The sequence below is a fragment of the Grampus griseus genome (assembly GCF_964374135.1).
Source record: "Grampus griseus genome assembly, chromosome: 19".
Classification (NCBI taxonomy): domain Eukaryota; kingdom Metazoa; phylum Chordata; class Mammalia; order Artiodactyla; family Delphinidae; genus Grampus; species Grampus griseus.
This window is the reverse complement of record NC_139013.1, coordinates 30,117,814-30,133,118: the sequence shown is the minus strand read 5'-3', so window position 1 is coordinate 30,133,118 and position 15,305 is coordinate 30,117,814. Positions and strand designations below refer to the sequence as shown.

The 15,305-nt window shown below is 40.6% G+C and overlaps 1 protein-coding gene across 2 annotated transcripts in view; it reads left to right on the top strand.

Moving 5' to 3' along the window:
• The first annotated feature begins 232 nt into the window (after positions 1-232).
• OGFOD1 (2-oxoglutarate and iron dependent oxygenase domain containing 1) overlaps positions 233-15,305 on the top strand; it is a 52,272-nt gene continuing 37,199 nt past the window's right edge. For both annotated transcript variants that reach the window (XM_082676422.1, XM_082676421.1), the window contains exons 1-4: positions 233-409; positions 2,162-2,307; positions 6,361-6,407; positions 9,588-9,688. In XM_082676422.1, the coding sequence (XP_082532548.1) occupies positions 256-409; positions 2,162-2,307; positions 6,361-6,407; positions 9,588-9,688 (448 nt within the window). In that variant the 5' untranslated portion in view covers positions 233-255. The remainder of the gene's footprint in view (positions 410-2,161; positions 2,308-6,360; positions 6,408-9,587; positions 9,689-15,305) is intronic.

The following is a 15,305-nucleotide window of genomic DNA, read 5'->3' as shown; positions in this document are numbered from 1 at the left end:
AGCCTCTGGCGGCAGGAAGTAGAGAGGCGGTGGCCTGCCCGACCGAGCAACATCGATCCAATCGCTGCTGGGATGGCCGCAATATCTGGAGCTCCCATTGGTAAGTCGGGTATGGGGTCCGCCTCCCTTTACTTGGGTACTTCCTATTAGATAGCGGTGGAGAAACACGGGAAATGAGGCATTCTGGGAATTGCAGTCTCCGTAGGAAAAAAGCCGCTAGGTTAGCGTGACGTGGGTCTTGCAGCTTGCGAGGAGATGAGTGGTAAGAGGCCTGCTGAGCCCGTCCCGGGCCGGGCTGGGAAAAAGGGAAAGAAGGAGGTGATGGCGAAGTTTTCGGATGCTGTCACGGAGGAAACCTTGAAAAAGCAGGTGGCTGAGGCCTGGAGTCGCAGGACGCCGTTCCGCCACGGTAAGCGGGTGCTGTGAAGGGGGAGGCGCAGCGCCGGGTCTGGGGCCTCTGAAAAAGTCCTGACACTCTAGCCGATTCCTGAGCAGCGAGGCCACAGGGGAAGAGGCTCTTGGAGAGAGCGTGACTTTGCCACCTCCGACTCTCCTGCCTGGCCTGCTGTCCCTTTTCCAAGTTCAGTTTGGATTTAGAAACCTAGAAGAGGAAGAAATGAAGGCCAGGGAGTTTCGGGAAGTACAGGGCATGCAAGTTCATGGAAATTCTGGAATTAAAGGTGAGGTAGAATCTTCTTCACTGTGCGTCGTTGGGCAATGGGTTCAGCTCCTTACTATGTAAAGTAGGATAGCTAATAGTATTTCCCTCAGAAAGATGTTGAGTGTGATTAATAAGCTAATTATGTATGCATCAGTACATATTTTTCTGAGTAAGGACCAGTAAACATTTGGACACATAGTCGAGGGCTTTTGCGGTTTTCCTCCGAAGGTAACGCTCGTTTGTCCCATGATAGCGTAGCCAGAGCATTTGTTGGGAGCTGCCAAATAGCAGGCACCTGAGCTTACTCAGTTTTGCCGGTCTGTAGTTCAGCAACGTGACCCATGAAGGTAAACATGGTTTTGACCAAAGGAAGGAACCTTCATCAAATGATTCTAGCCTCAGCTTTGTCAAATATCACCTGATAGGATAAGAACTCTGCTTAATGCATCATGCTTTCCCTTCTAAAGTTTGCCATGATTTTTGTTTCAGTGGTTGAGTGCTTTAAGAGATGAGTCCTTGGTGTCCCGGATGCACAAAGAAAGTGGTAGCTTAGTGTTTGGAGTGTAAGCTCTGGACACTCAGGGACTTTTCAGTTTCCTTATGTGTGGGATGGAGATAGTGATGACGTCTATCTTAGAACTGTTGAGAAGATTAAATGAGATAATGCATGTTAAAGCACCACAGTGCCTGGCAGCTGGTGGGAGGTGGTGGTGGTTTGTATTAGAGGGGTACGTAATCTGTCCCACCAGAAGCAGTGGGTAAAACGTTGAGGTAAAACTCAAAGAGTTAGAGGAGGTTATGCCTGACCTGATTTTTTTTTTTTTAAGAAGTGTGTATTTTTTTAACTTCCTCCAGCAGTAACTTAGGCAAAGAAAAAGGGTTGAAGAAAAATTGGCTACCAGTATTGTTATTCTCATTTTTAATTTGCTACTCTCATTTGAAGTTTGGGGGGAAATGAATTAAGACTGTAAAATACATTCAGTTGAATAAGTAATCGTTGAACTAAAAAACCCCAAAAAGAGCAGAAATCTTAATTTAGTGACATCGTTTGTACTCATCTTAAGGACTAATATTTTTAAGCACAGTACCTTTAAAAAGTAGCATTAAGTGGAGGAAAAAAAAAGAGGAAGAGCCTATAATTCTTGCCCAAAATCTTAAATTTTAGGTACTAGATTTCTGAAAATTCACGACCATCCCTTTTGTATTCTCTCTACTGTGCTGCTCACAGGTCAAAAATACAAAAGGGGGCTTCCCTGGTGGCGCAGTGGTTGAGAGTCCGCCTGCCGATTCAGGGGACATGGGTTCGTGCCCCGGTCTGGGAAGATCCGACATGCCGCAGAGCGGCTGGGCCCGTGAGCCATGGCCGTTGAGCCTACGCGTCCGGAGCCTGTGCTCCACGACGGGAGAGCCCACAATAGTGAGAGGCCCGTGTACCGCAAAAAAAAATATATATATATATACAAAAGGGAAAAGTCACAGATAATGCTTTCCTCCCCACAGAAGCCATTGTCATGGACATGGACCCCTTTCTTCACTGTGTGATACCAAACTTCATCCAAAGCGAAAACTTCTTGGAAGGACTTCAGAAGGAACTTTTGAACTTGGACTTCCATGAAAAGTATAATGATTTATATAAGTTCCAGCAGGTATTTATGGCCCTTTCACATTAGCTTTTCCACTTCAGAAATTCATTTTCTATAAAATCATTGAATACCTTTAGACTTGAGATTTTAGTTTGGGTTTGCCATTGAGGGTCCTTGCCTTGACGTTGTTAAAAGCATTCATTTATTTAACATAAGCTGAGTGTTAACTATGTGTTTGGTGCTTTAATTATTATATGGAAGTCTTTGCCAGTTCCTACCCTGAAAACCTTTAAAATCTAAAATAATAGAGGTGATAGTGATGGTGAAAGATAGTCAGAAAATACAGTAAGCCAGTAAGTAAATACATTATAAACAAAAAGGATAAGTACATTTTGGGGAGTGGTATAATGAAGAGAGTAGTACTTTGGAAGGTAATAACCATTTAAATTTTTGAGTTCATGTCTTTGTTTTAGGTGGCTTTCTGTATTGCAGTATGTCCTGCAGAGAGTTAGAGCTATTCTTTTTAAATCGGTGGACAGTTGAATTTGGCAGAAAAGACTGTTTCAAAATCAAGGCTGGTTTTCCTACTCTTAGGAGACAGGCCCAGTCTAGGTATAAAAACATATAGGTCATTGGTTTCCCCAGTTTGTGGGGGATATCTTTTAGTACATGGCGTACATCACTCTTAGAAATCGTTATAGAACCTCAAGGACATCAGCCTTTAAAATCACAAAAAATAAAAGTGAAGATTAAGAACTATTTTGTTTTCTTTCCATTTCCCACTGATTTCTTTTTATCTGGGATAAAAGAGTAACAATTCTCTGTTTTGCATTTATTCTTTTACACTAGAGCTGGTTGTGTCCCCTGGTCTATCTTTGGGCCTTATACATATGATTGAATTAACCAAGTTAGGTTAAATACACAAATGATGTTACTCTTAATAATTCAGAAAATCTAATGAAAAATAACTTTTGTCCATAGTAAAGTTGTAAGATTTTAATTAACCTATAGGTTAGTTAAAAACCATGGTTGTCTGCCTTTGTAATTATTATCAGCTTTGATAACACTAGGCCTCTTTTGTTGATTTGGGGCTATATGCATCTGATTACTGAAATTGAGAAATCAAAGTGGTTTTTACTTAATGCAATTTGGTAGATGAAAATACTTCTAATTGTGAAGTCAGTGAGAGGCAAAATAATAGAAAGGGCCCCGGGTAATGAGAGGAAAAAGAAGCAGCCATTACTTTGATCCCCATGGGTGCTTGGCGAAACTCTGCTGTGAATAATTTTTACTATGCTGACTTTGGGACTGAACTTCTTCATCCTAAGACAGTAAATATAAAACCTGCTTTCAGTCTCCTGTCCCATAAAACTTCACTTATATCCCTTTTTCTTTGCTTGTGTTGTGAATTGACTTGATAATTGGGTCTATAACAACTTCCAGTCCTCCTAACCAAGTTTGTCATTAGGAGTAGCCTGATACTCTGTATTTTAAAGCAAGCATTACTGAGTGCATGCTTTATGCCACGCTAAGTGCTTTATATTTATTAATTCATTAAATCCTTATAATGATACATTACTGGTTCCTGTTTCACAGATAAAGAAACTACATCAGGTTTTCCTTCTTTTCTGGATCATTCCCTTCAACATACCAAAAAAAAAAAAGAAAGAAAGAAAGCTGTTAGTTCTTCTTTTCTTAAGGAAAAAAATGCTGTTGACCTAACTTTCCCCTTCAGCTATCACCCCATTCCTCTGCTCGCCTTGACAGTAGCATTCCTTCTGAGTTGTGTATAGTGTCTCAAATTCCTCTTCTGTTCTCTGTTAAGCCCACTTTATTAGGCTTTCACCTGTTACACGCCACTGAAACTGTACTTGTTAAGGTCACTCACAACTTCCACATTAGTAAATCCAGTCATCAGTCTTCAGGCCTGGTTTTACTTGACTCTCGGCAACATTTGACCTACTTTGTTTCTCCTCCTTCCTGGAGACTCTCCCCCGACCCCCCCCCCTTACTTTCAGGAAACCATCCTCTCTTCATTTTCCTTCTGCCTCACAGGTGAGTCCTTCTTAGTTCCATTACGGTAGGTTTTCCTTTTGTACCTGGCTTCTTAATGACAGTACTCTAGGGCTTAACCTTTGGATCACTTCCAAACAGATTGCAGAGAGTCTCATGGCTTTGCCTCTACTCTAGGATATTTATGAAGTGTCTCACACTTACCAAAACTAAACTCCTGATCTTCTCCCCCTAAATATGCTCCACCTGCAGTTTTCCCCATCTCAGTTCATGACAATCTTTCCAGTGGCTGAGGTTATCCTTGATTCCTCTCTCATAGCTCATCTCCAGTCCATTGGGAAATCCTGTGGGCTGTACCTTCAGAATATATTCAGAAAAGCCCACTTCTTTCCACTTCCACTGCCAACACCTGATCCAAGCCATCTTTTTCTCTCACCAGGATTATCCTCTTAGCATATTAACCAGTCTCCTTGCTTCCACCCTTGCCCACCTACAGCCATTGTGTTCTTTTAAAATGTTAATGGAGGGACTTCCCTGGTGCCACAGTGGTTAAGAATCCACCTGTCAATGCAGAGGACTCAGGTTCAATCCCTGGTCCAGGAAGATCCCACATGCCGTGGAGCAACTAAGCCCATGTGCCACAACTACTGAGCCTGAGCTCTAGAGCCCACAAGCCACAACTGCTGAGCAGCAATCCACAGCTGCTGAGCAGCATGCCGCAACTACTGAAGTCCACGCGCCTAGAGCCCATGCTCCACAACAAGAGAAGCCACCGCAATGAGAAGCCCGCGCACCACAATGAAGAGTAGCTCCCGCTCGCCACAGCTAGAGAAAGCCCGTGTGCAGCAATGAAGACCCAATGCAGCCAAAAATAAAAATTAATAAAGTAAAAAAAAAAAAAAAGTTAATGGACCCAAGAGAATTGAAAACATTTGTTCACATAAAAGCTTGTGCATAGATGTTTGTAGCAGCATTATCTATAATAGCCAAAAAGTAGAAACACCCAACGTCTGTCAACTAATGAATGGATAGACCAAATGTGGTGCGTCTATACAATGGAATATTATTCAGCCAGAAGAAGGAATGAAGTACTAAGTACTGCTGCAACATGGATGAACCTTGAAAGCATACTCAGTGAAAGAAGCTAGACATAGAAGGCCACATATAGTGTGATTCCTTTTATATGTAATGACCAGCAAAACATATATAGAGACAGAGAGTAGATTAGTGGTTGCCAGGAGCTGGGGGGAGGGAGGGTGGGATGGGGAGTGACTGCCTGATAGGTACAGGGTTTCTTTTTAGTGTGATGAAAATATTCTGGAATTAGTGGTGATAGTTGCACAGCCGGTGAGTATGCTAAAAATCCACTGAATACACACTTTCAGGTGGTTAAAATGGTAAATTTTATGTGAATTTTATCTCAGTTTTTAAAAATTAAATGGGATCATATTATTCCTTTGCCCCAAATCTCCAAAGGTTCTCATTTCTCTGAGTAAAAGCCAGAGTGGTTCTAAGGCACCCATTGCATCTTTGGCCCCTTCTCCTGCTGCTCTCCCCCAAATCGCTGTTGCAGCTGCACAGGCTCCTGCAATTTCTTGAACAGGCCAGGCATTCTTCACACTCAGGACCTTGAATCCACTTTGCTGAGATATTCCCTTGGTACACCTCCCAACCTCCTTCAAGCCTTTGCTTAACCTCAGTGAAGTCTAACCTGGCCACCAAATTTATAATTGCAAACCTTTCCCCACTCTCAGCACTTCTGGTCCCTTGTACTCTGCTTTATTTTCCCTCGACATTTGTCACCTTTTTTTATACTGATAATCGACTTTTTATGTTTGTTGTCCCTCTCCGTCAAGAATATAAGTCCCACTGTAATAACTATGTAAGTATTTGTTGAATGAATAAGGCACAGAGAGGCTAGGTAACTTGCCTGAGTCACAGAGCTGCCAAATGGAGGGGCCATACCTGAAACCCAGGGAGTTTGGCTTCAGAGTCCAGCCTCTTAACGACAATGCTTTACTGCCAGAGTGTTCCCTAAACTAGTCTCCTCTGTGTGTCTGATTTATGAAGGAAATCCTTTTTTTTCTTTTTTTCATGATCAAGTCTGATGATCTGAAGAAGAGAAGAGAGCCTCACATCTGTGCTTTAAGGTAAACAAGCGCTCATATTTGTTGGGTGCATAATATGTGCCAGACAGAGGAGTAAGTGTTTTAAATGTTATGTCATACAACCTTTGTTGGCGTTATTGTCCCCTTTTGTAGAGGAGGAAACAGACACTGAGAAATTAAGTAACTTCTTCAAAGTTAACTAGGTAAAAATTGAGGGAATTAAGATATAAACCTAAGTCTGTCTGATTCCAGGGCCCAAGTTCTCAATGATAAAATGTTCAACCGTTAGTAATTAAGGAAACAAATTGATGCTGGAGATACCATCTTTCACATGTTAGTTTGCAAGTATTTAAAACAAAAACTCCAGTGTTGACAGAGGGGTAGATACCTTTATACAGTGCCGCAATCTTGAAGATGGTTTTGAAAGGTGTATCAAAACCCTTAAAATGATGCTTGTCTTTTTGTAGTGTAATTCCACTTATAAGAATTTATCCTGAGAAAATAATTAAGGGTGTGCTCAAAAATTCTATACAAGATTGTTTATTTTGATGGTGTTTCTAACAGTGAAAAATCACAAATTAAATGTCCACCCATCAAGATTTATATAGCTACTGGTACAAAACAAAGTGAAAAACTATACAATCGTTGAGTATGATGTGACTTTTTTTTTTTTTTTTTTTGGCTGCATTGGGTCTTTGTTGCAGTGCGCAGGCTTCTCATTGCGGTGGCTTCTCTTGTTGCGGAGCACGGGCTCTAGGCACACGGGCTTCAGTAATTGTGGCTCGCAGGCTCTAGAGTGCAGGCTCAGTAGTTGTGGCGCACAGGCTTTGTTGCTCAGCGGCATGTGGGATCTTCCCGGACCAGGGATTGAACCTGTGTTTCCTGTATTGGCAGGTGGATTGTTAACCACTGTGCCACCAGGGAAGTCCCAATGTGTGTGACTTTTAACACATGAGTATGGTAAAGTTATTTCATCATTCTAAGGTGCTTTTTGTGTGTGTATTTTAACCTCTCTGAGACTCAGTGTCTCACACAATTATTGTTGTATCCTATTTTTTGAAGTGATGTATAAAATGATGATACTTCTTGCAGGCAAAGGCATATTAGGCTAGATGAAATAAACTTATCAAGAGAAAAGTTAAAATAGCACACATGGTGGATCCCATATGAAAAAAGAGACGTATATTTGGATACCTGCGTGTGTACAAAGGAAAAGACTTGGAAGGATGGAATGTTTAAATCTGGCTAGTAGGACTACAGGTTTTTTAAAGTTTCTTTTTACCTATAATAGGGTTTTTTCCTAGTTTTGCTACAGTAAGCCCATGTTACTTTGTAATAGCTGTCTGTTTTTCATCTATACAGTATACGTTATATTTTCTCATTCTTTTCTTCTCTGCAATATTTCCATAAATGGTAGCAGTCTGCAGAGTTTATTTCTTCTAAATCCTGAAGTATTGCTCACGTGTTAACTGTAACTCATAATATTTCATATTTATTTTAGACCTTTTTTCCCCCAAGACCATGCTTTAAAGCACTATCTCATTAGTTCATACCACACCTCTGGTAAGTATTTCTTTCCTATGGGACTGAGTTACATTCTGTATCCAACACATAACAGCCAGATGGTATGAGAGATGTAATTCCTTGGTCTTTACCGAAAGGTGATCTTTTTATTTCCCAATTGGGTTCTGTGATTTCTCTCATGAATACAATTAACAAATGAGAATGACGGCAGAAAATAACCCTGTCGTGACACTTTCATAGGGTAACTAGAGAAAGAGCTTTCTATGGAATAAATTTGTGGAAGCTGATGTTACCAGTAACAGAGGGAGTGAAGGCTTTGATAATACTAGTTACATAAAACATCAAGATTCAAGATTTTGTGAAAATGTTGACCACCTACATTACCTGAAGCCTGGTTTAGCAGTTTGCTATGCTGACCGATTATGTCTAATTTGCAACTCTGCCTATAAAAGTTACATGGCACTTTTGTTTGGACTAACCAAGCACAATATTTTATGGAATTTTTCGGATTGGGTAGCATACAGTGTAAAAAGATATTTGGTAATAAAATTTCAGGGCATCAACCTGGAGACTTGGTATCTAGTTATTAACAGTACAATTGCATTTTATGGGGATTTCAGTGATGTACATTTGGACTAGAATGATCCAAAAAATACTGTCTCTTCATGTGCAAAATTTGAACTAACATAAACCCTTTAAAAATGTTTTTTAAAATGTTTTTCCAGTTTTATTGAGATATAATTGACATAAAAATGTTAATTCATCAAAGTTAACATAATTTCAAAGTTTACTGCCAACTGAGTAAGTTTTAAATTGTGTTAGAGTTCTATACAGAGCCACTTTAGCTGGTAAATGGAAATGTTCAACCATCTTTGTTTTCTTGGTATACTGTTAATATCAGAACTTCTGTGAAAGAGTTTATTATTACACAATTAGCATAATAGTCACCATTATTTTAATCTACAACAGTGTCACCCACCCAAGTGTTCATTAAACAACAGTGCTAGTATTGGTGCTGAAAAACAGCTCTAAAAATCAGTGACTTTGGGCTGGAACATTGGTATTCCTATGACAAAGGCCAGACCACTGTCATGATAAGGCAATACTATAAATTTAAGAGTAAGAAAAATAAGATGAGGAACTTCCCTAGCAGTCCAGTGGTTAGGACTCTGCGCTTCCTCTGCAGGGGACACTGGTTCGATCCCTGGTTGGGGAACCAAGATCCCTCATGCCACATGGCGCAGCCAAAAAAAAGAAAAGAAAACAGGGGCCTCCCTGGTGGCGCAGTGGTTGGGAGTCCAGCTGCCAATGAAGGGGACACGGGTTTGTGCCCTGGTCCGGGAAGATCCCACATGCCGCGGAGCGGCTGGGCCCGTGAGCCATGGCTGCTGAGCCTGTGCTTCCGGAGCCTGTGCTCTGCAACGGGAGAGGCCACAACAGTGAGAGGCCCGCGTACCGCAAAAAAAAAAAAAAAGAAAGAAAAAAAGAAAACAGTAGAGCAAAAATATATTGCAGTAGAGAGATTTACATTTATTTCTCTGGGACTGTTACTCCTAAACTTTGCAAGTTTAAAGTGAGGAACATTCTCAAGAATAGATCTTAAATAAACCAAAACCTCCAGGAAAAAATAGTTGTGGCATAGATCCAAATGGAGCCCACATTATGGTGTAACAAGTTATCTTTTGTTTACATTTCTAGGAAAATTCTGTTTGAACATTTCCGGGCTTGGCTTTCAGACATTTCAAAGATTGACCTGGAATCAACCATTGACATGTCCTGTGCTAAATATGAATTCTCAGGTAAGAAAGATTAAAATCTTGCTGTCGCTAAGATTTCAAGGCTTTAACTAAATGATGATGGGAAGACAGTTGTCAGTGTTCCAAAATCCTAGACTTCGTGTCACTGCATAGCATGAGGATCTTCTTGATGAGTACAGTCTGACCCAGCTCATGTATAGAAATGCCCATCTTATTGGAAGGTATAAGGCAGTGGTTCTCTTTGGGAGTATGTTGAAAGCTATGAACATATTGTAACCAAGCAAGGGCTTGTGTGCCCAAGGCACACAAAGCCAAGCTCTTGACAGCGGTGTTTGTAGCAAAATAAGGATGCCAAGCAAGGAGAATGGGCAGCTCACGCTCAAAAAATGTGAACTCCCCAGTGGCTTTCAGGGAGGGGTCTTTAAAGACAGGGGAGAGGGTTTTTGGATGCATGATCAGCTTGTGGACTTTCTTCTGATTGGTTGGTGGTGAGGAAACAGAATGATGTTTCAGGAATCTCAATCACTGACCTTCTGGTTCCAGCCAGAAGTCTGGGGTCTGTGTGCTTGTGGTCAGCACATAATTGCCATCCTCCACCTGGGTGGTGAGGGGGTTTCTTAGTTTCTGCAGAACAACTCAAAAATATGCATCAGATTCTTATCTCTCTCCCTTCAGGAGGAACTAGGAGTCCTGTGACTCTCGTTTCCTAATCATTAACTGCTTGAGCCTGCTCTTTGTAACCTGGGGGAGGCCCAGGAGACTGAAGTCTTTTTTTCTATAAACAAGAAATAAGGGACACAGAGGGGCTTTTGTGCCCAGGAAGGCCTTGCAGGGTCCTGCTTGGTTTCAGTATATTCCGAAAAAGGCCAATAATGCACATACACACCAACTTTGCATACGGTATCTGGAAATTCAGAGGTGATGGTGTAAACTACTCTTAAACTTCCCAGGAAACACATATTTCCCTCAATGTCTTTTTTTTCTTTTGAAGGTAATGAGTGAATATATTCTTAAGGAAAAAACATCAAACAATATAGAATACAGTGTAATTCACAATAGTCCCCTTCACCTTCTCCTTGTCCCTCTTTATCTTCAGATGTGTCCACTGCCACCAGTTTGGGGTGCATCCTTCTTGTTACCTTTCTGAGCATATAAATGTCCTTTTGATAACATGTTTGGTTTTCATCTGGAAGGAAAAGTGTTTTGTATTGTTTTGTTTTACTAAACAAAATTCTGCTTTGGGTTTACTCTCCCACATTGTCCTAGGGAAGTACAAATTGGTAACAGCATTTTGAGAATAACTTAGACACATGAAGAGTCATATCATATGCCCTTTTCTTTAACTTTTTTTTTTAATTTGAAGTAATTTCAAACTGACAGACAACTGGCAAGCATAGTACATTAAATAAGTTTTTTCCATTTTACCTGAGAGTAGGTTGCCCTTAGGATGCTCCGTGACCCCTGAGTACTTCAGTAACTCCTACAACAAGGACACTTCTGCTATGTGACAGTAAGAAGCCATCAGAATCAGGAACTACGATTAATACATTATTCCCATCTAATCTGCAGGCTCCATTCAAATTCTATGATTTGTTCTTTTATAGCAAAGTGATCTGGTCCAGGGTTGCACATAGCATTTAGTTGTCATGTGCCTTCAGTCTAGAAAAGTTCCGCAGTCTTTCTTTGACCTTCATGATCTTGATGCTTCTGAAGATTTACAGATGAGTTATTTTGAAGAACTTTCCTCATTTTGGGTGTGTCTGCTGCTTTCTCATGATTACATATGTGTTCTTTTTTTTTTTTTTCTTTTTTTTTTTGCGGTACGCGGGCCTCTCACTGTTGCGGCCTCTCCCATTGCGGAGCACAGGCTCTGGATGCGCAGGCTCAGCAGCCATGGCTCATGGGCCTAGCCGCTCCACAGCATGTGGGATCTTCCCAGACCGGGGCACGAACCGTGTCCACTGCATCGGCAGGCAGACTCTCAACCACTGCGCCACCAGGGAAGCCCAGATATGGGTTCTTTTTACTGCATCTTATCAAGTGGTACATGGTGTCTTCTATTACTACTGATACTAAGTTTGATCACTTAATTAAGCTGGTGGCTGACATCAAGTTTTTCCACTGTAAACTAGTTCTTTTCCTCTATTTAATAAGTATTTTGTGGGGAGACACTTTAAGATTATGTAAATATTCCATTTCTCATCAAACTTTGATTCACTTCTTTTAACATCCACTGATATTTCTTTTTTTTTTTTTAACATCTTTATTGGGGTATAATTGCTTTGCAATGGTGTGTTAGTTTCTGCTTTATAACAAAGTGAATCATTTATACATATACATATGTTCCCATATCTCTTCCCTCTTGCGTCTCTCTCCCTCCCACCCGCCCTATCCCACCCCTCCAGGCGGTCACAAAGTACCGAGCTGATATCCCTATGCTATGTGGCTGCTTCCCACTAGCTATCTACCTTACATTTGGTAGTGTATATATGTCCATGCCTCTCTCGCTTTGTCACAGCTCACCCTTCCCCCTCCCCATATCCTCAAGTCCGTTCTCCAGTAGGTCTGTGTCTTCATTCCTGTCTTACCCCTACGTTCTTCATGACATTTTTTTTCCTTAAATTCCATATATATGTGTTAGCATTCGGTATTTGTCTTTGTCTTTCTGACTTCCTTCACTCTGTATGACAGACTCTAGGTCTATCCACCTCATTACAAATAGTTCAATTTCCTTTCTTTTTATGGCTGAGTAATATTCCATTGTATATATGTGCCACATCTTCTTTATCCATTCATCGATGATGGGCACTTAGGTTGTTTCCATGTCCGGACGATTGTAAATACAGCTGCAGTGAACATTTTGGTACATGACTCTTTTTGAATTATGGTTTTCTCAGGGTATATGCCCGGTAGTGCGATTGCTGCATCATACCGTACTTCTATTTGCAGTTTTTTAAGGAACCTCCATACTGTTCTCATAGTGGCTGTACCAATTCACATTCCCACCAGCAGTGCAGGAGTGCTTCCTTTTCTACACACCCTCTCCCACATTTATTGTTTCTAGATTTTTTTTTTTTTTTGCTTTTTTTTTTTTAACATCTTTATTGGGGTAAAATTGCTTTAAAATGGTATGTTAGTTTCTGCTTTATAACAAAGTGAATCAGTTATACATATACATATGTTCCCATATCTCTTCCCTCTTGCGTCTCCCTCCCTCCCACCCTCCCTATCCCACCCTTCCAGGCGGTCACAGAGCACGGAGCTGATATACCTGTGCTATGCGGCTGCTTCCCACTAGCTATCTACCTTACGTTTGGTAGTGTATATATGTCCATGCCTCTCTCTCGCTTTGTCACGGCTCACCCTTCCCCCTCCCCATATCCTTAAGTCCATTCTCCAGTAGATCTGTGTCTTTACTCCTGTCTTACCCCTAGGTTCTTCATGACATTTTTTCTTAAATTCCATATATATGTGTTAGGATACGGTATTTGTCTTTCTCTGTCTGACTTACTTCACTCTGTATGACAGACTCTAGGTCTATCCACCTCATTACAAATAGGTCAATTTCGTTTCTTTTTATGGCTGAGTAATATTCCATTGTATATATGTGCCACATCTTCTTTATCCATTCATCCGATGATGGGCACTTAGGTTATTTCCGTCTCCGGTCTATTGTAAATAGAGCTGCAATGAACATTTTGGTACATGACCCTTTTTGAATTTTGGTTTTCTCAGGGTATATGCCCAGTAGTGGGATTGCTGCGTCATATGGTAGTTCTATTTGTTGTTTTTTAAGGAACCTCCATACTGTTCTCCATAGTGGCTGAACTAATTCACATTTCCACCAGCAGTGCAAGAGTGTTCCCTTTTCTCCACACCCTCTCCAGCATTTATTGATTCTAGATTTGTTGATGATGGCCATTCTGACTGGTGTGAGATGATACCTCATTGTAGTTTTGATTTGCATTTCTCTAATGATTAATGATGTTGAGCATTCTTTCATGTGTTTGTTGGCAGTCTGTGTTTCTTCTTTGGAGAAATGTCTATTTCGATCTTCTGCCCATTTTTGGATTGGGTTGTTTGTTCTTTTGTTAGTGAGCTGCATGAGCTGCTTATAAATTTTGGAAATTAATCCTTTGTCAGTTGCTTCATTTGCAAATATTTTCTCCCATTCTGAGGGTTGTCTTTTGGTCTTGTTTATGGTTTCCTTTGCTGTGCAAAAGCTTTGAGTTTCATTAGGTCCCATTTGTTTATCTTTTTTTCTTTTTCCATTTCTCTAGGAGGTGGGTCAAAAAGGATCTTGCTGTGATTTATGTCATAGAGTGTTCTGCCTATGTTTTCCTGTAAGTGTTTGATAGTTCCTGGCCTTACATTTAGGTCTTTAATCCATTTTGAGCTCATTTTTGTGTATGGTGTAAGGGAGTGATCTAATCTCGTACTTTCAAATGTACCTGTCCAGTTTTCCCAGCACCACTTACTGAAGAGGATGTCCTTTCTCCACTGTACATTCCTGCCACCTTTATCAAAGATTAGGTGACCATATGTGTGTGGGTTTATCTCTGGGCTTTCTCTCCCGTTCCTTTGATCTGTCTTTCTGTTTTTGTGCCACTACCATACTGTCTTCATTACTGTAGCTTTGTAGTATAGTCTGAAGTCAGGGAGCCTGATTCCTCCAGCTCCGTTTTTCGTTCTTAAGATTGCTTTGGCTCCTCGGGGTCTCTTGTGTTTCCATACGAATTGTGAAATTTTTTGTTCTAGTTCTGTGAAGAATGCCAGTGGTAGTTTGATAGGGATTGCATTGAATCTGTAGATTGCTTTGGGTAGTAGAGTCATTTTCACAATGTTGATTCTTCCAATCCAGGAACATGGTATATCTCTCCATGTACTTGTATCATCTTTAATTTCTTTCATTAGTGTCTTACAATTCTCTGCATACAGGTCTTTTGTCTCCTTAGGTAGGTTTATTCCTAGAAATTTTATTCTTTTTGTTGCAGTGGTAAATGGGAGTGTTTTCTTGATTTCACTTTCAGATTTTTCATCATTAGTGTATAGGAATGCAGGAGATTTCTGTGCATTAATTTTTTTTACAACTTATCTCATTATTGCATCTATTTGTCAAATACAAGTTTACAGTCTTACATTGCTGTAGATTCTTTCTATTGTGTTTAATATCATAACTTCACTACCCTCAATTTTCTCCCCTTCTTTATTGATGTTACATGTTAAAAAACATACTTTATTTTTTTCAACATCTGTGTTGGGGTATAATTGCTGTACGATGGTGTGTTAGTTTCTGCTTCATAACAAAGTGAATCATTTATACATATACATATGTTCCCATATCTCTTCCCTTTTGCGTCTCTCTCCCTCCCACCCGCCCTATCCCACCCCTCCAGGCGGTCACAAAGCACCGAGCTGATATCCCTGTGCTATGTGGCTACTTCCCACTAGCTATCTACCTTACGTTTGGTAGTGTATATACGTCCATGCCTCTCTCTCGCTTTGTCACAGCTCACCCTTCCCCCTCCCCATATCCTCAAGTCTGTTCTCCAGTAGATCTGTGTCTTTATTCCTGTCTTACCCCTAGGTTCTTCATGACATTTTTTTTTCTTAAATTCGATATATATGTGTTAGCATTCGATATTTGTCTTTCTCTTTC